This window comes from Hyla sarda, chromosome 2 (genome assembly GCF_029499605.1).
Source record: "Hyla sarda isolate aHylSar1 chromosome 2, aHylSar1.hap1, whole genome shotgun sequence".
Taxonomy (NCBI): domain Eukaryota; kingdom Metazoa; phylum Chordata; class Amphibia; order Anura; family Hylidae; genus Hyla; species Hyla sarda.
Genome location: NC_079190.1, coordinates 96022179 through 96044774, shown reverse-complemented (window position 1 = coordinate 96044774; position 22596 = coordinate 96022179). Strand labels below are relative to the sequence as shown.

General features: G+C 44.3%; 1 protein-coding gene across 3 annotated transcripts in view; it reads left to right on the top strand.

Moving 5' to 3' along the window:
* Positions 1 to 22596, top strand: part of CDK4 (cyclin dependent kinase 4) — an 87142-nt gene that overhangs the window by 43394 nt on the left and 21152 nt on the right. For all 3 annotated transcript variants that reach the window (XM_056562614.1, XM_056562613.1, XM_056562612.1), the window contains exon 4: positions 10312 to 10479. In XM_056562614.1, the coding sequence (XP_056418589.1) occupies positions 10312 to 10479 (168 nt within the window). The remainder of the gene's footprint in view (positions 1 to 10311; positions 10480 to 22596) is intronic.

Here is a 22596-nt window from a genome sequence, read left to right as displayed (position 1 = left end):
ATACACCATACATATACACCATACATATACACCATACATATACACCATACATATACACCATACATATACACCATACATATACACCATACATATACACCATACATATGCACCATACATATACACCATACATATACACCATACATATGCACACATCATACATTACATACACACATCACACATACACTCACACCATACATATACACACATCATACATACACCTGCCGCTGCCCCCCCACATCATACATCCCATACACATCACACTTAGACATTATACACACATCATACATTACACACATACACTCACACCATACATATACACATACATATGCACACATCATACATACACCTGCCGCTGCCCCCCCCACATCATACATCCCATACACATCACACTTAGACATTATACACACATCATACATTACATACACATCGACATCATACACACATACACTCACACCATACATATACACATACATATGCACACATCATACATACACCCGCCGCTGCCCACCCCACATCATACATCACATACACAAACATCATACATTACATACACATCACACACACATCACACTTAGACATTATACACACATACACTCACACCATACATATCCACCAGTGTTTCCCAACCAGGGTGCCTCCAGCTGTTGCAAAACTACAACTCCCAGCATGCCCAGGGCATGCTGGGAGTTGTAGATTTGCAACAGCTGGAGGCACCCTGGTTGGGAAACACTGATATACACCATACATATGCACACATCATACATACACCTGCCGCTGCCCCCCCATCATACATTACATACACACATCACACATACACTCACAATATACATATACAACCACCCTTCCTGCCGCCGCCTGTATTCTCGGTCTCCTCACCTGAGCCGCCATGAGTGGACATCAGAGCTGTAGTCCCGGCCGGTGTGAGGTGAGATTTCCGTCCTCCCCCTCACCCCCCTGCTCTGTGTTTTCCCCGTGCAAACAAGCAGCCGCCCCGTGGTGGATTAGGTCCTGTGGAGACAGAGCAGGGGGAGGGATAGAGCTGAGTGCGGGGGATGGAGCTGTGCACGGAGCTGTCTACGTCCTTTCTCTCACCCTGCTGTGTCTTCTGAGCTCCGTCCATCCTCCGGGAGGGGGGATAAGGGGGCTCTGCAGTCAGCTGGAGGCCGCCGCCCCCTCCATACACTCTGAGTGCTGGTGTGAGGTGGAGACTTCCATCGCCTCCTGCGCCTCACACCGAAGAATAAGGGGGAAGTCTGTCTGTCCCTGCTCGATACAGGGCTAAATCTATAAACAATTCACCTGCCCGGCGCCCAAAACTACTTGTCCCGGGCGTCGGGCTATAGGATTTCTACATCCCTGGGATTGATGTCAGTTCACACCACATGCAGTTTTGATGTGTTTCCTTTTCCAAAGTGTATTTTTTTAAGACAAATATTGTTATGAGAATAAAATGACAGCTGATCACTCCTGCAGGACAAATAAATGACCAAATTAGTGCTTGATAACATTTTTGAGGAAATATAAGCAATAAAAGAAACTAAAATTTGCAACGAAAGGCAGGTGGCCAAAGAATCCAAAACAAATTCCCCAAAATGTTTTATATAAATGGGAAAAAAAAGACAGAGCATGTTGGGCCCCTAAATAATGTGGAGGTGGTCACTGAAGATCAAGAGAAGACAGAAAACCTCTGCATACAGTGGTCCCTCAACATACGATGGTAATTCGTTCCAAACGACCCATCGTTTGTCGAATCCATCGTATGTTGAGGGATCCGTGCAATGTAAAGTATAGGAAGCTGTACTCACCTGTCCCCGCCGCTCCGCACCAGGTCCCCACCGCTCCCGCTGCTGTTCCAGGGGCTCCCGATGCTGTCCCGCTGCTCCGGTGTCGTCTTCGCGATCCTCCGGTGTCTTGCGCATCTTCTGCAGGGTCCGGGCCTCGCTTTCTGGTGACGTTATTACGCTGCTGCGCCGGCGCGGCGTGCGTAGTGACGTAATAACGATGCCGGAAAGCAAGGCCCGGAACCAGGAGAAGATGCGCAAGACACCGGAGGATCGCGAAGTGGACCCGGAGCATCGGGAATAGGTAAGTGAACCTGCTGGGGCACATTACACTGCTATCCGACAGCAGCTTAAGCATTTTGCGCTGTCGGATAGCAGTTAATGCGATGGCCCCGACATATAAAAGCATCGTATGTCGATGCTGACATCGACATGCGATGGCCTCTGAGAGGCCATCGTATGTCGATTTTATCGTAGGTCGGGGGGGTTACTGTATATGCAAAAGAGGGAGGGGATGATGTAGGTGTGGACAATGCTGGTAATACGTCATGTAATGTACATGAGTACATGAAGTCAGCTGATCAGGCCAGACCCCTTCATAAGATACATAGTCATGTAAATTTCTGGCGCTGGTTACGGGATCCAGCTACAATAATAAAATGTATGTGTGATGCTGAGCAGGAATGAAACAGCTGGTGCTGCAGGAATTGGAAATAGTGGTGAGTGTGCATATTGGCCGGCATTTATCATTGTAGGTGTAAGTGAAGCATTTTTCTACACCTTTTTATTTATTTATTTTTTTTTTTATTTTTTTTTTTGTGTGTGCTGGTAATGTGTAGGATCACCATTTACTAAATGGTCACAGAGCATTTGATAAATTTTGTGCGGGTCACATTTTCTGAAATTTCTCTCTTCACATACACCAAAAAGCTAAGATAAGTCTGGGCTGGTGTAGTTTTAGAGACTTTCAGTGGCTTTGCGCCTTTTTTATGCCTTTTCACAAAAAGATGCGGTTCATAAATCCCTTCCATATCATGTGTACTGCCAAAATGAGTGGATTGCAACTCAAAATCAGCAGAAATGAGTAAACCAAAAGGCGCAAATAAACCCTGCTTGCGCCTTTTTTAGACAAAAAAAACTGTCTAAAGACAATGATAAATGTCGGCCTATATGAGAGAAACAAAAAACAAACCTGGTGTACTTCTTTTAAAGTGGTACTCCACTGGAAAACATTTTACATTTTTTATTTTTTCAAATCAACTGGTGCCAGAAAATTTAACTTGTAAATTACTTCTGTTTAAAAATCGTAACCCTTCCAGTACTTAGCACTGCTGTATGTTTCAAAAGTTCTTTTCTTTTTAAATTCTTTGTTTGACCACAGTGCTCTCTGCTGACACCTCTGTCCATTTTAGGAACAGTCTAGAGTAGGCGCAAATCCCCATAGCAAACCTATCCTGCTCCAGACAGTTCCTGACATGGAGGTGTCAGCAGAGAGCACGGTTGTCAGACAGAAAGGAAATTCAAAAATAAAAGAACATCCTGTGGAGCATGCATCCGATAAGTGCTGGAAGGATTAAGATTTTTAAATAGAAGTAATTTACAAACCTTTTTAACTTTCTGGCACCAGTATAAAAGTGTGTGATGGTATAATACTTCAGTGAGAGCCTCTATATACAGCAGCTTCCACTCAGTGGAGAGTAGTTCAGTCGATCATCTATCCAGTGATGTTTATCGCTGTAAGACAAATAGTCAAAATTCATAATCTGAAATAAGTGATCTAGTTAAATAGTCAATGCTGCTTTTGTTGGTATTAAATTGAGGGTCTTGTGTGCACTGAGAATGCGGCTTTATGTGACTGTATGTGCGGATGCTCGGATGTGCTGTATGTGGATGAGCTTTGATATCTGAATGAGCATAGACATTCCTTGGATTAGTTGACCTGGAAGTTGTGGAGAAGATGGAGTACACAAGGATCCTGCCTCCTTCCCCTTCATTGAGTTTTCATTAGAACAATGAGTGTGAGTCATGGGCAGATGAGGCCGAGCAGCTGCAGCCGCACTGAATGGTGTTTGTCTTACAGTTGACTTGATATTCATTAACCTCTTCAGAAGCCTCCAGGAAAATACTGTAAATGTTGTGTTCTATAGATCACCACAGCTTGTACAAATTGCCAAGTATTTCCTCGTTGTAGCATTTGCTTAACACTTGCATGTTTTTCAGTTTTCCTCTATGTCCCTTTCTCAAAATGGTTAGTTTAACCAGCTGGTGACCAGACACTCTTTAGTGTTCTGCACCAAATTTTTTGTTTTTTCTAGTAATAAGTGTTACAGATCTGTATATTTAGGTGATAGGTCTACTTAAAATTTTTAGTGACTGTTTTTTAGAACTTGAGAAGCATATGCAGACGTGTAACAACCTGATAAAGTTATTGTTTTCATAAGGTGAACAATGACCAAATGCTTGTCTTCATGTGTACCACCTTTGTAAAATAGTAAATGAAACTTTCAGTGTTACTCGTATGTCCCCAAAATTAAATGCACACAGAAGACTCCACATAGCCATACAAAAAGTCTGTGTTTAAAGGAAGTTCCTCTGTTCTTCCTCCTGGTAATGTATGACTGAGGCCCTTTTCAAATAATGCTGCTTGTTTAGGTTTAAAGTGTCCACACGTAAAGCTGCCAACATACCCACCAAAAGTGTCTATAGCCACCTATTGGCAGACAGAGACCAAAACCTTTTCATTTTTGACCTCATTTTGGCTGGTATATGTCTGAAATTGTGTAGTAAATGTCACTGTTTCATCCTGTTAAGTCCTAGAAATACATTTAACCCCTTAAGGACTCATCCCATTTTGGCCTTAAGGACTCAGACAATTTAATTTTTACGTTTTCATTTTTTCCTCCTCGCCTTCTAAAAATCATAACTCTTTTATATTTTCATCCACAGACTAGTATGAGGGCTTGTTTTTTGCGCGACCAGTTGTCCTTTGTAATGACATCACTCATTATATCATAAAATGTATGGCGCAACCAAAAAACACTATTTTTGTGGGGAAATTAAAACGAAAAACGCAATTTTGCTAATTTTGGAAGGTTTTGTTTTCACGCCGTACAATTTATGGAAAAAATTACATGTGTTCTTTATTCTGAGGGTCAATACGATTAAAATGATACCCATTATTATAAACTTTTATATTATTGTTGCGCTTAAAAAAAATCACAAACTTTTTAACCAAATTAGTACGTTTATAATCCCTTTATTTTGATGACTTTTTTTTATTTTTCCGTATAAGTGGTGGTATGGGGGCTCATTTTTTGCGCCATGATCTGTACTTTTTTTTTCATACCACATTTGCATATAAAAAACTTTTAATACATTTTTTATAATTTTTTTTTTTTTATAAAATGTATTAAAAAAGTAGGAATTTTGGACTTTTTTATTTTTTTTTCGTTCACGCCGTTCCCCATACGGGATCATTAACATTTTATTTTAATAGTTCGGACATTTACGCACGCGGCGATACCAAATATGTCTATAAAATTTTTTTTTACGCTTTTTGGGGGTAAAATAGGAAAAAACGGACGTTTTACTTTTTTATTGGGGGAGGGGATTTTTCACTTTTTCTTTTACATTTTTTTACATTTTTTTTACACTTGAATAGTCCCTATAGGGGACTATTCATAGCAATACCATGATTGCTAATACTGATCTGTTCTATGTATAGGACATAGAACAGATCAGTATTATCGGTCATCTCCTGCTCTGGTCTGCTCGATCACAGACCAGAGCAGGAGACGCCGGGAGCCGGACGGAGGAAGGAGAGGGGACCTCCGTGCGGCGTTATGAATGATCGGATCCCCGCAGCAGCGCTGCGGGCGATGCGATCGTTCATTTAAATCGCGAACTGCCGCAGATGCCGGGATCTGTATTGATCCCGGCACCTGAGGGGTTAATGGCGGACGCCCGCGATCGGGCGTCGGCCATTGCCGGCGGTTCCCTGGCTGCGATCAGCAGCCGGGATCAGCCGCGCATGACACGGGCATCGCTCCGATGCCCGCGGTTATGCTTAGGACGTAAATGTACGTCCTGGTGCGTTAAGTACCACCTCACCAGGACGTACATTTACGTCCTGCGTCCTTAAGGGGTTAATATGTTAAATGTTTTTTTTTTTTTTTTTTTTTTTTTTTTTAAATGCATAACTTGATAGCCTAAAGGTGATACCTCTGTTAAGCACATACATAAGCTATTGCCATCCATTTAACTGATCATGAAAGGCTCATGATATGTACACTTGAAGTGTTACTATCATTAAAACAAGCTTTTGACATGTCATGCAGACAGGTTTTAAGTTTTGATCGTGGCACGCTTGACTCCCCAGCTTGGTGTCCTGTTGAACATGGCAGGCTCCATAAACTATAGTAGAGCCCGTCTCCTGCAATGAACACTGAGCCAGGCAGTAAAGCGCAGCCTTATTTACAGACCTTCACATGTCTACGTATAATTTCAGGCTTTTAACCCCTTCCTGCAGAATGTCATATATAAACGCCGGGTTGTGCAGTGCGTTCGCGCATCCCGACGTTTATAAATGACATTCAGTTAACCCGGGGATGCGCAGCATCGCACGGGTTAACTGGCAGAAGTCCCGCTGTTTCCAGCAGGGGGACAACTTCTGCTTCACCCCCCAGGACCATCCATTGATGGTTCTGGTCAGCGATCACTATGATTGGTCCCTGTGGACCAATCACAGTGATCTGGGGTGAAAGTTCAGATCCCCCGCACTGCCCGCCCCTGGAAGTTGGGCAGAACGGGGGACGATGGTTGTAGGGGCTCGCGGGGACCTGCGGCATGGGGGGGGGGGGGACACGAGGGGACCGGCGGCCTTACCTGGAGCAGCGGCGGGACCGAGGAGCAGCGCGGGACAGGCCACGTGGACGAGCAGCGACGGGACCGGCAGGTAAGTATGTGGTCCTCAGAGGCAGCAGTGAAGATCTTCACTGCTGCTTCTAGGAGTCTGAAAACTACAACTCCCAGCATGCCTAGACAGCCTTTGGCTGTCTGGGCATGCTGGGAGTTGTAGTTTTGCAACATCTGGAGGGCCCTAAGTTTGGAGACCATTCTATAATGGTCTCCAAACTGTACTCTTCCAGCTGTTGCAAAACTACAACTCCCAGCATGCACTGACTGTCCAGGCATGCTGGGAGTTTTAGTTCAGCAACATCTGGCCCTTCAGATGTTGCCGAACTACAACTCCCAGCATGCCCTTCAGCTGTCTGGGCATGCTGGGAGTTGTAGTTTTGCAACAACTGGAGACACACTGGTTGGGAAACATTGTCTGTTTCTAACTCAGTGTTTCCTAACCTGTGCGCCTCCAGCTGTTGCAAAACTATAACTCCCAGCATGCACTAACAGACCATGCATGCTGGGAGTTGTGGTTTTGCAACAGCTGGTGCACCCCACTCCCCCTGTGAATGTACAGGGTACATTCACATGGGCGAGGCTTTTACAGTGGGTTTCTCGCATCTTGAGATGCAGCAAATTTTGCGCTGGGAAACTCGCTGCAATCCCCCGCCCATGTGACTGTACCCTAAAAACACTACACTACACCAACACAAAATAAAATAAAAAGTTAAAAACACTACATATACACATACCCCTACACAGCCCCCCTCCCCCAATAAGAACATCCGGTACACCACTGTTTCCAAAGCAGAGCCTCCAGCTGTTGAAAAACAACAACTCCCAGTATTGCCGGACAGCCGTTGACTGTCCACGCATGCTGGGAGTTTTTCAACAGCTGGAGGCACCCTGTTTGGGAATCACTGGCGTAGAATACCCCTATGTCCACCCCTATGCAAATCTCTAATTTAGGCCTCAAATGCGCATGGCGCTCTCACTTTGGAGCCCTGTCGTATTTCAAGGCAACAGTTTAGGGTCACATATGGGGTATCGCTGTACTCGGGAGATATTGCGTTACAAGGTTTGGGGGGCTTTTTCGTCTTTAACCCTTCATGAAAAGGAAATTACATTTTTTACACTAACATGCTGGTGTTGCCCTATACTTTACATTTTTACAAGAGGTAAAAGGGAAAAAAGCCCCCCAAAATTTGTAACGCAATTTCTACAGACTATGGAGATACCCCATATGTGAGCGCAAAGTGCTCTGGGGGCGCACAACAAGGCCCAGAAGGGAGAGTGCACCATGTACATTTGAGGTGATTTGCACAGGGGTGGCTGATTGTTACAGCGGTTTTGACAAATACAAAAAAAAAAAAACCCCACATGTGACCCCATTTCGGAAACGACACCCCTCACATAATGTAATGAGGGGTGCAGTGAGAATTTACCCCCCACAGGTGTCTGACGGATCTTTGGAACAGTGGTCCGTGAAAATGAAAACTTGTACAGCCCACTGTTCCAAAGATCTGTCAGACACCAATGGGGGGCAAATGCTCACTGTACCCCTTGTTACGTTCCTCAAGGGGTCTAGTTTCCAAAATGGTATGGCATGTGTTTTTTTTTTTTTTTTGCTGTTCTGGCACCTTAGGGGCTTCCTAAATGCGACATGCTCCCCGAGCAAAATTTGCTCTCAAAAAGCCAAATATGACTCCTTCTCTTCTGAGCATTGTAGTGCGCCCATAGTGCACTTCAGGTCAACTTATGGGGTACCTCCATACTCAGAAGAGATGGAGTTACAAATTTTGGGGGGTATTTTCTGCTATTAACCCTTGTAAAAATGTGAAATTTGGGGGGAAACACACTTTTATTTTTTTTTTTATTTTTTTACATATGCAAAAGTCATGAAACACCTGTGGGGTATTAAGGCTCACTTTATTCCTTGTTATGTTCCTCAAGGGGTCTAGTTTCCAAAATGGTATGCCATGTTAAGGTTTTTTGCTGTTCTGGCACCATAGGGGCTTCCTAAATGCAACATGCCCCCCAAAAACCATTTCAGAAAAATGTACTCTCCAAAAAACCCTTATCACTCTTTCCCTTCTGAGCCCTCTACTGCGCCCGCCGAACACTTTACATAGACATATGAGGTATGTGCTTACTCAAGAGAAATTGGGCTACAAATATAAGTATACATTTTCTCCTTTTACCCCTTGTAAAAATTCAAAAATTGGGTCTACAAGAACATGCGAGTGTAAAAAATGAAGATTGTGAATTTTCTCCTTCACTTTGCTTCTATTCCTGTGAAACACCTAAAGGGTTAAAATGATGACTGAATGTCATTTTGAATACTTTGGTGGGTGCAGTTTTTATAATGGGGTATTTCTAATATGAAGACCCTTCAAATCCACTTCAAACCTGAACTGGTCCCTGAAAAATAGTGAGTTTGAAAATTTTGTGAAAAATTGGAAAATTGCTGCTGAACTTTGAAGCCCTCTGGTGTCTTCCAAAAGTAAAAACTCGTCACTTTTATGATGCAAACATAAAGTAGACATATTGTATATGTGAATAAAAATTTTTTTTATTTGTAATATACATTTTCCTTACAAGCAGAGAGCTTCAAAGTTAGAAAAATGCAAAATTTTCAAATTTTTCATCAAATTTTAGGATTTTTCACAAGGAAAGGATGCAAGTTACCACAAAAATTTACCACCATGTTAAAGTAGAATATGTCACGAAAAAACAATCTCGGAATCAGAATGATAACTAAAAGCATTCCAGAGTTATTAATGTTTAAAGTGACAGTGGTCAGATGTGCAAAAAACGCTCTGGTCCTTAAGGCCAAAATGGGCTTGGTCCTGAAGGGGTTAATGAATGCCTTTGAAGCCTATCAACCTATGGATGATGGATTCCACTGTTTATGTCAGGAACTTTTCCCAGCATGTACACTAAACATGAACAAAAAACATGATCTTAACAGGTCCTCAACTTGGTGTGACCATTCTCTTTGACGATAGCGTGGCCATATAGTGTCACACCCTACTGACATGAGGTATGGTAATATAAAGTGACATTGATAGCCACTACATCAGCACCATACTTTACAGTGCTTTGATTGCACCAAACTCCTACACTGGCCATCTATTGTTATTGCTATGCCAATATTGATCAAAGTATGGCAAATGGTGGACCTGGTGGTTGTAAATGATAGCCACTGGCATAAGTCTAACCCAAGGCTTAGTCCTCAATGGTCTCTTTCCCACTATAAAATCGTTGTCACCTATTCATAGGGTAGATGATAAATGTGTTTTACTGCAGGTCCTGGCAGATCCTAAGTGCCCTGTGAGAAAGGAGCAATATTGTGCTTGCATAACCGCCACCCTGTTTGTTGCTATGGGACTAGCGGAGATTGTACTTGACCTTTTGTCCGTCCCAGATCAGTGAATGGAGCGGCAGTCTTGCAAGCACACTGCCACCCTATTACCATAGGGTGCTTAGGGAGTAGGACCACAGTTCTCAACATTATAGTTGTTGCTAATTGTTACCTTATTTTCCTTGATACCCTAATTTCTTTTGGATTAGCTCATTTTTTTTCTATATATGCTGAGTTATGTTTTCTCTTTTTTTTTTTTCTCTGTAGAACCTAATGAGACAGTTTCTCTCTGGCTTAGAGTTCCTACATTTGAACTGCATTGTGCACCGTGACCTGAAGCCAGAAAATATCCTGGTCACCAGCTGTGGACAGGTGAAACTAGCTGACTTTGGCCTTGCACGGATATACAGCTGCCAAATGGCCCTTACCCCTGTGGTAAGTAAAAGGCTTCTTTGTGTTATGCCCCTTATCTCTGCCTTAAACTGGCCACACACATTAGATCAATATCTACTTCAATACAGAACATGTAGGAGCTATCTATCATCTAGTGTTGAAAAGACGGCTCAGTGTGGCAGGTTAAATTTCAGCATGCCTGATCCCATATAGAAGCACTGGACAGTGTCACCCATTGGAATAAATATATAAATGTAACCAATCCATGTAAGCTTAATTATAATGTAGTGAAAAACAGACACCGTATATGGGTTTGTTGGTACATCCTATAGCTCAGGAGAACTAGGGCATTCAGGACCCGGACACTAATTTTACGTTTTTTTGTTTTTGTTTTTTTAAAGTATTTATTTAGCACTTTTTAAAAATCTTATAAAACAGATAAAGTACCAGAACATAGTCAAGTACCATACTCCCGCATCTCCTCCAAATGCATAGGTACATTTAGGGTACATAGCTACACAGGGATAGGAAGTCAAGGAGATCCACACCCGACCGATATCAAGACAATAGACAGAACTATAGACAACCACATACTCACACTCCTGGAGCACCCCTTCACTTTTCAGTCCAAGATAGTATCTGCGGAACTACCCAGGAGAACTTACCCGCTCTACTGCCGACTCTCCAATTAGGAGCCATGGCATCCAGACCCTATCGAATTTCTTGGGACATTTGCGACTAATGTACAGTGTCCTGTATAACGGTACATACTTGTTTACCAGGTTAAACCGCCGTGTAATGGGAGGAGGGGGAAGTATCCGAACAGAATTTCCCTATGTATTCTCTCCGGTTGTTTAAGTGATCCGTCAAAAACTGCATCACCTCCCTCCAGAAGGGTTCTACACAAGGGCAGCTCCACATCGCATGTATACAAGAGCCCACATCTGCATAATACCGGAAACAAGAATCTGAGGAGGAGACCCCAATACGGACCAACCTAACCAGAGTATAATATAAAAGTAAAATGAGTCGAACCTGAATAAATCTCTAGGGCTAACCACTGTGGGGTAATAGGTTTTTGTTACTTCTCGCCATTGCTCGTCTGTCAAATCGGGAATATCACCCACCCATTTAACAAAAACCAACTCAAACGGATGATAGTGGTCACACAGTTCGTGGAAAGAGAGAAACTCCCCAAACAAATGCATGGCAAACTTGATTCTGTGACCGCTCCAGAATCCGTCCGCCTCAAACCCCTGCAGGTGCTCAAAATGATGATTTCCCCCACAGAGGTGCTCTAGGGGACAGGAACGGCAACGGAAAGCATCCAGAGACCACCGACCATACCTTAGCCACAGTTCTAAGAGGGGTCAACAGCTTGGAAGTAAAAGTATGTCTATACAGAGAATTAGTCACCATTTCATACGAACCCGCAAGAGCAGTAGAGGCATTTGCCAGATCCAGTTAGATCCACCAGGCAACATACACCAACTGAGACGCTAGTAAGTAATTATGCATGTTAGGAGTAGCTAAACCACCTCTCTATTTGGACGCCTGAAGCAGCGCCTGACCCAACCGCGGTGGTTTGTCTTGCCAATTGTAGGACCTCCAAGCGCCACTCAGCCTCGTAAAGAACCTCTTAGGATGAATCATCTGCGATAAATGGAAAATATATAGAAACTTAGGTAGATGTATAATTTTAAAAATATTAATCCGGCCAGCCAGGGAGAGGGGTAACGGTGACCAAGCTTGTTATTTAGTCGTCACCGACAATAACACCGGCTCCAGATTTAGCCTCACATAAGTCACGCAAGCAGAAACCTCTACTCCCAAATATCGAAATTGAGTAACTGTCTGCAACCCATGAAGAAGAGATGGAACAGGTTCCATTGCCACAGACTAAGGCATCAGGGAAGACTTGGCCCAGTTAACCTGGAGCCCAGAAAAGGAGTTAAATTCATCCAGTAGTGAAAACAAAGCCCTCAGGGAACCCTGTACATCCGCCAAGTAAACCAGAGTGTAATCCCCATACATGGACACTTTTTCTTCCAAGGGACCTCTACGAACCCCATGAATATCCTTGGACATACGGATGGCCGCCGCCAAAGGATCAACTGTTAAATCAAACAAAAAGGGATAAAGTTGACAGCCTTGCCTTGTGCCCCTACCTAGCTGAAAGGTCTGAGACCTCCAGATTAGTTCGCACCCTAGCCCTGGGACTATCATACAACAATTGAGCCCATGCCTGGATCCAAGGACCAAACCTTGCTTTATAGACATCTAAGCTAACATGACCCCTTCCCCTCCCTTCCTTCCTCATGGAGTCAGGAAGTCTCCCAGTCTCCAAGGCCACATTAAAAAGATTCAGTATTATAGGTATCAGCCGCTCCTCATTCGCCCTGTACCAGTCTCCAATCATGCCAACCAGTCCCAGAGTTTTTCCCGACTGCAAAGAAGCAATAGCTAAAGAAAGTTCCTCACCAGAAAAGGGGGCATCTAACTCGGCCACCTGGGCCGTTGTCAATGGCATTAGAGGGAAACTCTGCAAGAAAGGCACTAAACCATGTGGAACAGTTGAGAAGAAAGCAGAGTTGGATCCAGCTTCAATAGCAATAAAACAGTCTTTATTCAAGGGACATACAAGGAACAACAGAGGTTACGCGTTTCAAGCGCCAAGCGCTCTTAGTCATGCAACAAGTGCAAGGAAAACACAGGTATATAAAGGTGGAGCAATCCCACTCGAGCACAGGTGGTGTGGTCAGGTGGGATTAACCCTTTACATGTTTTTACAAATATAGTGGCATTAAAGGTATATTAAACTGGCATAAAAAAACAGCCAGAAAATGTAATACAAAAATAGAATAAAAACAAAGCGAATGTGGAGACATATCAGCAAACCCCAGAATACGAAGTAAATAGATATATAAAAAAATTGGGATAAATAAATATGTATAGTAGGGGATGCAAGGTAGCAAATACACATTGAAAGATGCATATCACAGATAAGTATATAGAAGGATGTCAAGATAGAAAAAATATAACAAAAACAATACTAATGATAAATGCACATGGGAGAAATGTGTCAGATACAAATATTAAAATAAGTGAAACTAAAAAAAATATATAAATATATATATATATATATATATATATATATATATATATATATATGCTAATAATGAAAATAGTTGACCAACAGCAAGTCTGTATTCTGACACACAACTCCATGGTTATCAATAATGCAGTATGACATCTTGTCTTCTATTTAAACCAGAAGGTGTACGTGTAGAAAGTTTCAGAATCCAAAATATTTCTCTATTTAGGAGTTTCTCTCTGTGGTCACCTCCCCTTTTAGATGGATAAACCCTCTCAATAGCAGAAAACTGAAGAGAAGCAAAACTACCTTGGTGTTTTTCTGCACAGTGTTTAGAAACTGCAGAGACGTTTTTTGAGGAAAAATGGGGAATATCGGACAGGTGTTTACGTAACCTCACCTTCAACGGGTTGATCGTACAGCCTACATACTGTAATCGGCAGGAGGTGCATGAGACCAGATAGACCACATAGGTGGTATTACAATTGATGTATTGTTTTCTCAAAAAACTGTTATTGGCATAAGAAGTAAAGGTTTTGGTCACATGCATCACCGAACAGCATATACACCGGTTATGGCCGCATCTGTACGATCCTGGATAAGAAAGCCACGTTGCAGGTGAGGGTCGGGTACTGAAAAAAGACTTTGAGAAACTTTCTGACCTAAAGTAGGTGCCCGTTTAGCTATCCATCGGTATCCGGATTGTTTGACAGCATGGAATAAGGGATCAGATAGAATCATATGTGAATGAATGATTTTGCAAATAGTAGAGAAATCCGTACTGTAAGGGGTAGTGAAGATGACAGGAGAAGGGTTGGAAGTAGTAGAATTTGTAAAGTGGGTATTTTGTCCCGATGTTCCGATTGGTTTTTATCATGTGCGATCTTTTTAGCTCTGTCAAGAGACCACCGTGGGTAGCTCCTGGACAGTAAGCGTTTTTTTGATGGAGTCAGCCTCCTTAATGAAATCAGAATCGGTGGAGCAATTCCTGCGTGCCAGAATCATCTCACCCACCGGCAGGTTCTTAGTAACATGCGGTGGGTGACATGAGCGGGCACACAGGATATAGTTAACTGCCGTGCTTTTACGAAAGGTCGTAGAAGAAATTACCTGTGTGGTGGGATCACCCTGTAAATTAACGTCTAAAAATGAAACCGCATGCTGATGGTGGGTAACTGTAAAGCATAAATTACAATGATTAGAATTAAGGGAAGATGAAAACTCTGGTACGGTCGCTACACCGGGACCCCATATAAATATGAGGTCATCAATGTAGCGACCGTACCAAACCAACCGATCAGTAAAGGGATTGTCAGGAGAAAACAAGCAGGTAGATTCCCACCAGGACATGAAAATATTAGCTAACGAGCGGGAGAATTTGGCCCCCATTGATGCTTCTGTGATTTGGAGGAAAAAACCTCCATTGAACATAAAAAAAATTGTGTTCTAAAAGGAAGGTAACTGCAACACACAAAAATTCACATAATTCAGGAGAGTATGATGAATAAATCGATAGGAACCACTGCAAAGCTACAATAGCTAAATTATGAGGGATGACAGAGTAGAGAGATGTGACGTCAGCTGTAACCCAGGAATAATCAGTGGCATTTTTGTACTTCGAGTTGACATAAAAGGTGTTTCGTATCTTGAATGTATGCTGGTATTTGTGGTATAAGTGGTTGTAAATGAGTGTCAACCCAGGCACAGAGATTTTCATTCAAAGAGCCAATACCAGCCACAATTGGCCTACAAGGAGGGGGAAAGGAGAGCTTGTGAATCTTGGGCAGAGAGTGAAAAATGTGAATGATGGGATGTTCTACTAATATGTAGTCGGCCTCTTTAAGTGAGAGAAAGCCCTCTGCTCTGCCAAGACTCACAAGCTCCGTAATTTGCTTTTTAAAAATGGGAGTAGGTTCTGACTGGAGTATACGATAAGTGTCACGGTCTGAGAGCATGTCCATATTGATACATCGATATAAACCTTTGTCAAGAATGACGACAGCGCCGCCTTTATCGGCCTGTCGTATGACAATATCATCCGCTGTGGACAAGCTCTCAAGAGCGTCTCTTTCCTGTCGGGTCAAATTAAATTTGGTGTTAGACCTGGAACTGGCTAAAATCGTAAGATCACGTTCTACTGCTTCCTGAAAAGAGTCCAAAATAGGTGTTCTGGAGGATGCAGGATAAAAATTCTTATTAGTTGTTTGAAATATTGGGCTCTCGCCAGGAGCATCAGAAACACGATTATGTAGCTGGTCTAAATGAGAAACCACTATCAAATCTTGAAATGAAGAGTTAGTACATCTGGTAGTAGGTATGTATACAGACTGTGCGTTATTAGATTGCATATTAAATGTATCTAGGTCCATATCAGAAATGCTGGTATTACAAATTTTAATCTCATTAGGCTCTTCAACAGACAAATCATCCAAATTGCGGATAACATCGAAATGCTTACGCAAAGTAATACCCCTTACAAAACGGTTGACATCTAACAAAGTCCGAAAAAAATCAAATAGAGTGGTAGGAGAAAAAGAGAGTCCACGTGACAATACGGATAACTGGTGCATAGAAAGAATTTTGGCAGAAATATTAAAGATGGGAAGACTCATTTTTTCCTGCGGTACCGGGGACTGCGCCTTTCTGGTTCGGTGCTTACGGCCCGCTCGGCGTTATTTGAAGAAGATGCATGGTGTGAACGGGGTGCAGTAGATTTAGCAGGTGGTATATCATTTGAAGTATTGGTGTCCCTCATTACTTCACCACGTTCGGAGGCAGAGTCCGAGGATTCAAGCTCTGTAGAGCTAAAATTAACCTGTACATATCCACGTTTATTATTATTATTGGAACTTTTGTTGTAGCGCTTTTTATTATATGATTTTTTTCAAGATAAACCGTGGAGTGTCAGATCTGTGGGTAAGCTGTGGCCAGTTGAAGACTGTGTTAGATTTATAATCTTGCAGATCTCTAAGGTATTTGATCTGTTTCGTTTCAGCAATAGATGTCTCCAACTGGGTAAGCTTATCATTAATTTTAGCATCAAGTTCATTAAACAGTTCATGTTCAGCACATTTAGTAACATTATCTTGTAGTTTAATCTTTTCTCTCACCTCTTCGAGAGCTTGCTGTTCATGCCTGATATTTATGGGATATTTATCCCAATTTTTTTTATATATCTATTTACTTAGTATTCTGGGGTTTGCTGATATGTCTCCACATTCGCTTTGTTTTTATTCTATTTTTGTATTACATTTTCTGGCAGTTTTTTTTTATATCAGTTTAATATATCTTTTATGCCACTATATTTGTAAAAACATGTAAAGGGTTAATCCCACCTGACCACAGCACCTGTGCTCGAGTGGGATTGCTCCACCTTTATATACCTGTGTTTTCCTTGCACTTGTTGCATGACTAAGAGCGCTTGGCGCTTGAAACGCGTAACCTCTGCTGTTCCTTGTATGTCCCTTGAATAAAGATGGTTTTATTGCTATTGAAGCTGGATCCAACTCTGCTTTCTTCTCTACATTCCCGGTGTTGTCCAGCACCTGGATCCGTACTGCGGTTGTCCAGGCGGGGTGAGCTGGTTTGGACTTTCTGTTTCACTATGTGGAACAGTTGGTATGTGAGAGGTATAGAGATCCCTATAAAAGTTACAAAACACAGTATTAATACCAACAGGATCAGATTCCAGAGTCCCATTAACCCCCCTAATACAGGGTATAGCCACAACCGGCCAGCAACTTGCCATTCTTATTCCCAAATCCAAATCATGCTGCCTTTTTAATCATCTTCCTCTGAAGGATCAAAAGGGCTCTCTGGGCAGTCAAACATTTACGTCCAGCCTCAGGGGAAGGGTCCCTCACCAGCTCTGCCTCCAGAACCCTTATCTCAACCTGCAATGCTCTCTCCCTGGCTGTACACACCTGCCTCTGCCCAGCCACCCTGCCATAAACTCCCGCCGTACATGCGCTTTATAAGCATCTTATTCTAACTTGTCTGGGTGGGATCCAGTTATGGGCTTCTAGCAAGGGTGCCGTCACCACCTCCTCCTGCAGCCAGCCGGAGTGCATCCGCCAGACCCTAGAGGAGTGGTGAGTGCCTAAGTTCAGGGACAGAACAAGAGCTGAGTGGTCAGAGACCCCCCCCCCCCCCCCCCCCCTAGTGGTGTACAAGACATCTCTTACCAGAGTAAGACTGTCAGAGGAGGCATACGCCAGATCTATCCTGGAGAAGGATTTATGCACTGCTGAGTAGAATGAGAATAAGGGGTCAGACGGATGCTTCCAGCGCCAAACCTCAGTAAGGGACAACACCACACTCTTAATTATTAAGGCCATGAGAGCCCGAATGAGTTGCTCCGGTACAATTGACACTTGGATCCGGGACCGCATTAAAGTCACCTAAAAGGAGAACAGGCAAAGAGGGAAACATTAACAATGCGGACGTAATACAGTCTAAGACTTCAATGTGAAACGGAGGGGGGACATACACGGACACCAAAAGAAAACTAAAGGCATGTAGGGAACACCGGATAATTACATACCTACCAAAATGATCACAGGCCACTTGATCAATGGGAAGAGATTTAGTAACCAAGATACACTCCTGTTGCAGAGGAAGAATAGGTAGAGTGGTAGCCCCTCGCTATCCATGCCCTCTTTAGGGCAAGTATTTTCTGACCAGTTAGATGAGTTTCCTGTAAGCAAATCAGATGTGGGGATTGCTTTTTAATGAAGTCCAAACACAGGACCCTCTTTGGAGTTAAGGCCTTTAACATTCCAGCTCACTAATCTAAAGGAACCCATTATATATACCTAACCAAACAAGCAGCAGGATAAACACTACATACGGAGAGCTCTACTTCCCCCACAAAAAGGTCTGAGTCGAAATAAGATTGTACCTGGGACACTACACCACCACCTGAGGAACTCCGGGACCACACACCATACATACCAGACAAAGAGAAGACCTCCAACCAACAGACATAGACAACACAGAAACAAATGCAACTTTTAAACAAAAACAACTAACAAAAACCCTGCCAAACACTGGGAACTCGTGCACTCTAAACACTACCAGATGAGTAGTAGCAAGAACTCAAGTAACTGAAACAGTCCCACAGCCTCCCACCAACCCGCCCCGACTATGTTTTAGCTAAGGGCCAACTGACTCCCTAACCCCTTAGTAAATAGTAAACAGGAACAACTTGATGACAGGTCAGTCTTAGGGATGTTATCTATGGACCTATCTCCCTACACTATCTAATCAGACTAGAAGTCAGCATTCATAGTCCCGTGAGACAATCAGCCTGGAGGTTCCACAGCAGGTGCAGCGTCCTCCCACTGCAATGCTTCATCAGGTATGGGGAAGAACCGAGCAGTCGTTCTGTCCACCACACTAAGTCTCGCTGGGAACAGCGTACCATATCTGTAGCCTTTGGTGCGTAGCCGGAGCTGGACTTCTGTGAATTTTATCCTCTGTTTACGCAGCTCCACCAAGAAATCAGGGTAAAAGACTACTCTGCTGTCGTTGAAGCGCACCTTTCCCTTCATGCGGACCGCCTGTAGGATAGCATTCTGTCACGGTAGTGGAGTAGCTTAACTAGAAATGGTCTAGGCGGCCCACCCGGAGGAGGAGGCCTGGCTGGAACCCTGTGTGCCCGTTCAACAGTAAAGTAAGGTGAAAAGGTGTCCGGGGGGGAAATTTCTTTCAACCAAGTTTCAAGAAAGGCCACAGGATCAGATCTAGGGATCGACCGATATCCATTTTTTTTTTATGGCCGATACCGATAATCTGTCACCTTTCAGGCCGATAGCCGATAACTTATACCGATATTCCGGTATAAGTTATTGGCTATTTCAACCCTCCCTCCGGCGGGGCAGAAGCCATTGCAGATCAATGATTTAAAGCGGGCGCTTTAAATCAAAGAACTGCCACGGCTTTTGTGGTGCCAGGGGCCGCCGCCGCCCGCGTCTCTCCCCCTGCTTGTCCTGAGTCTAAACACCACAGTAGCCCTGCCGCCGCCCCATCGCCTCCCCCCCATCCCCGGTGTTATAATTACCTGTTCCCGGGGGGTCCGCGATCCTTCTGGCTCCGTCGGCGTCCTGATCTGTCACTGTGCGTACTGACGGTGACGTCGCGTTGGGGACTCGTCATTGCGAGGGCACAGCAACAGCGCAGGAGCCAGAAGGATCGCGGACCCCAGGGAACAGGTAATTATAACACCGGGGAGGTGATGGGGCGGCGGCGGTATGTGGGCAGAGGATTGGGGGGCGGCGGTATGTGTGCAGAGGATTGGGGGGCGGCGGTATGTGTACAGAGGATGGGGGGGCGACGGCAGTATTTGGGCAGAGGATGGGGGGAGGCGATGGGGCGGCGGCATATGGCCAGAGGATGGGGGGAGGCGGGGCAGCAGCATGTGGCCAGTGGATGGGGGGAGGCAATGGTGCAGCGGTATGTGGCCATAGGATGGGGGGAGGCAATGGGGCAGTGGTGGTATGTGGGCAGATGATGGGTGGGAGGCGATGGGGCAGCGGCATATAGGGAGGCAATGGGGCAGCGGCGGCGGTGGTATGTGGGCAGATGATGGTCGGGAGGCAATGGGGCAGCTGCGGCGACTGTCGTCTCTGGGCTGGGGGTGGTGCATTATCGGCAAGGTAATTGCCGATACCGATAATGTCCCAAAATCATGATTATCGGACGATAATATTGGCCAAACCGATAATCTGTTGATCCCTAATCAAATCCCTCAGCTTTTTCAGGCAGTCCCACCAGACGTATATTATTCCACAGCAGTCTGTTCTCAAGAACATAAGCCCGGTCAAGCACTTGTGTGATTTAGCGCTGCCTAGAGGACATCCATTCAGGAAGAGGATTCAAAGTATCTTTAATACTGGAGACTCCAGTGCGCTCTCGCAATTCCTATGTCTCGTGATAGAGAATCGTGAATTCCTGTCTCACTTCGTCCACCTTGGACACCATCATGGTTTGACAAGAGGTGAAGGCCACCAGCAGCTGTGTAAACTTTTGGTCAATAGACTCGGTAGAGCAGGTAGCATGGTGCGGAGAGCAGTGCCCTCCTGAGCTAGGTGAACCAGAAAACATAGTGGGAGAGGCTCATGTGTCTAGAAAATTGGCTGAGATGAGTCTTTACAGCATGAGCAGAAACTTTAGTAACCAGAGGTGTGGAGGCAAAGGAGTCTCTCCTAAGGGGCCCACCAGCCTGGGAATGTGTCTCAGAGGAAGCATCCTCCTCAGAAGATTGTCTGGCAGCTTCTGTCGCAAGTTTAGATTTTTTAGATCTGCCCCGCGGTCCACCCATATTCAGAGCAGGGCCAAACAAATTAACGGTGAATGCACCACAAGTCCCAGCAGGGCACAGAGTGCAAGCAACAGCAGCCCTCTAAACAAGACAAGACCTGCAGCAGTTATAATGGAAGGATAGCTGAACTTGTACCTCCAGAGTCCAGCAATGTAGGGAGTAATAATTCAGTAGACACCAGCAGGTGACCGGGGAATACCAGCAACTTGCAGAGATATAATAGGGGAGAGCACAGCCCGATAGTTCTATTACCAGGAGAGCAGATATACTGAAAGGGCGCAAAGGTAGTAGGGCAGTCCTCCACCTCTCAGAGAAGCAGAAAGCTGGAAGCACTCACTGTGGGGCCCCAACTGTAGGAGCTCAGCAACATGAAATCCAAACGGAAAGGACCAGGGGCCGTTGCAGGATCTGGCAGTCAGGCAAGTAGATTAGGGCACTTCTCACCTCCACTACAGCCTTCCATTTGGCATCAGCCGGATGATGTCAGCCCCAGAGAGATGCTCTGCAGTGTGCAGCTCTCCTTCCCTCAGCCCCGTCCAGGCAACCCTGCAGTTCTGCCCACGAAGCCGGGGTAATGGCGGCCCTTCTATGCAGGAATCCAGGGAATATGCCCCACAACCAGCCTCCCGTGACTCACGGGGCCCTCCGCACCTCACCGCCGACTCCCAGAAGGTGCCGCTACCTGCTCCACAGCTGATCATGGTCCCAGCTTGTCCTCGCTCACAACTTCCGACCGCCGCTCTGGTCAGCCTCCAAACTTCGCCCGCCGCTGCTACACCCCCTCCCTTATGCCACAGGATCATAGTGGGGGAAAAGTGAGGGCCCTCAGGAGGGGAAATCGGGCTAAGATTCAGTGGGCCAGTGGAAGCACAGCGGAGTGTGACCGCTCAATCTGCCATCCAAGCCACCCCCTTTAAAGTTTGTTTTCTTAAATGAGTTTAAATTATTTGTGCAAAACATTTAAAACTTTTTTATTTTGTGAGTGGAAAAAAAAAAACAGCACCACCTTTTCCCTTCAGTTGTGTGTGTGTGTGTGTGTGTGTGTGTGGTATTGCAGCTAATTGCCATTGAAGTGATTGAAGCAAAGTTGTAATGCCACACACAATCTGGTTACAGGTGTGGTACTGTTTTAGGAAGAAATTAGCTCTGTACTTTAAGCCCTGTGATTGGGGCTCTGAAGAGTCAGCAGTTGTGTTGCTGTGATTTCCCTAAGCTTGTGTTATTGTGTAGTTCCATGACCTAATGGTATGGTATCTGCTAATTCTCTTCTAGGACTCTTACTAGTTCTGCTCTTGCTGGGGGAATTTTTAGCTAATTTCGCATGATTTCACGTGTTCCCCAGAAGCTTTCTAAATGACTATTTTTATGCCCATCTGTCTATTTCCCCTATCCTCTCTTTAAATGGTTGTTACTGCTTTTTTGTTGTAACTACAGAGGCGGGGGTGAGGATGACTCATTTTTAATATTTGAGGTTTGTATCGGTCATTTTAAGAGCTGTGGATGATTCCTTGTATGCATATTTTACTGACTATGTCATGAAACAGGATGTAACAGGCTGGTGCGCACCTATTTATATGCATGTGTTATGTAATCCACTTTACTTGTGTATTTTTGTGTGTGCTAAAATATAATGCTCGGTTAGCGCCTTCTCAGAACCCCTCACTACAGTAAACCAATCTGTGTAAACTCTCCCTAAACAGATTGTGCAGTTTTGAACAAACATGGCCTTTTCTGTAAACAGTGC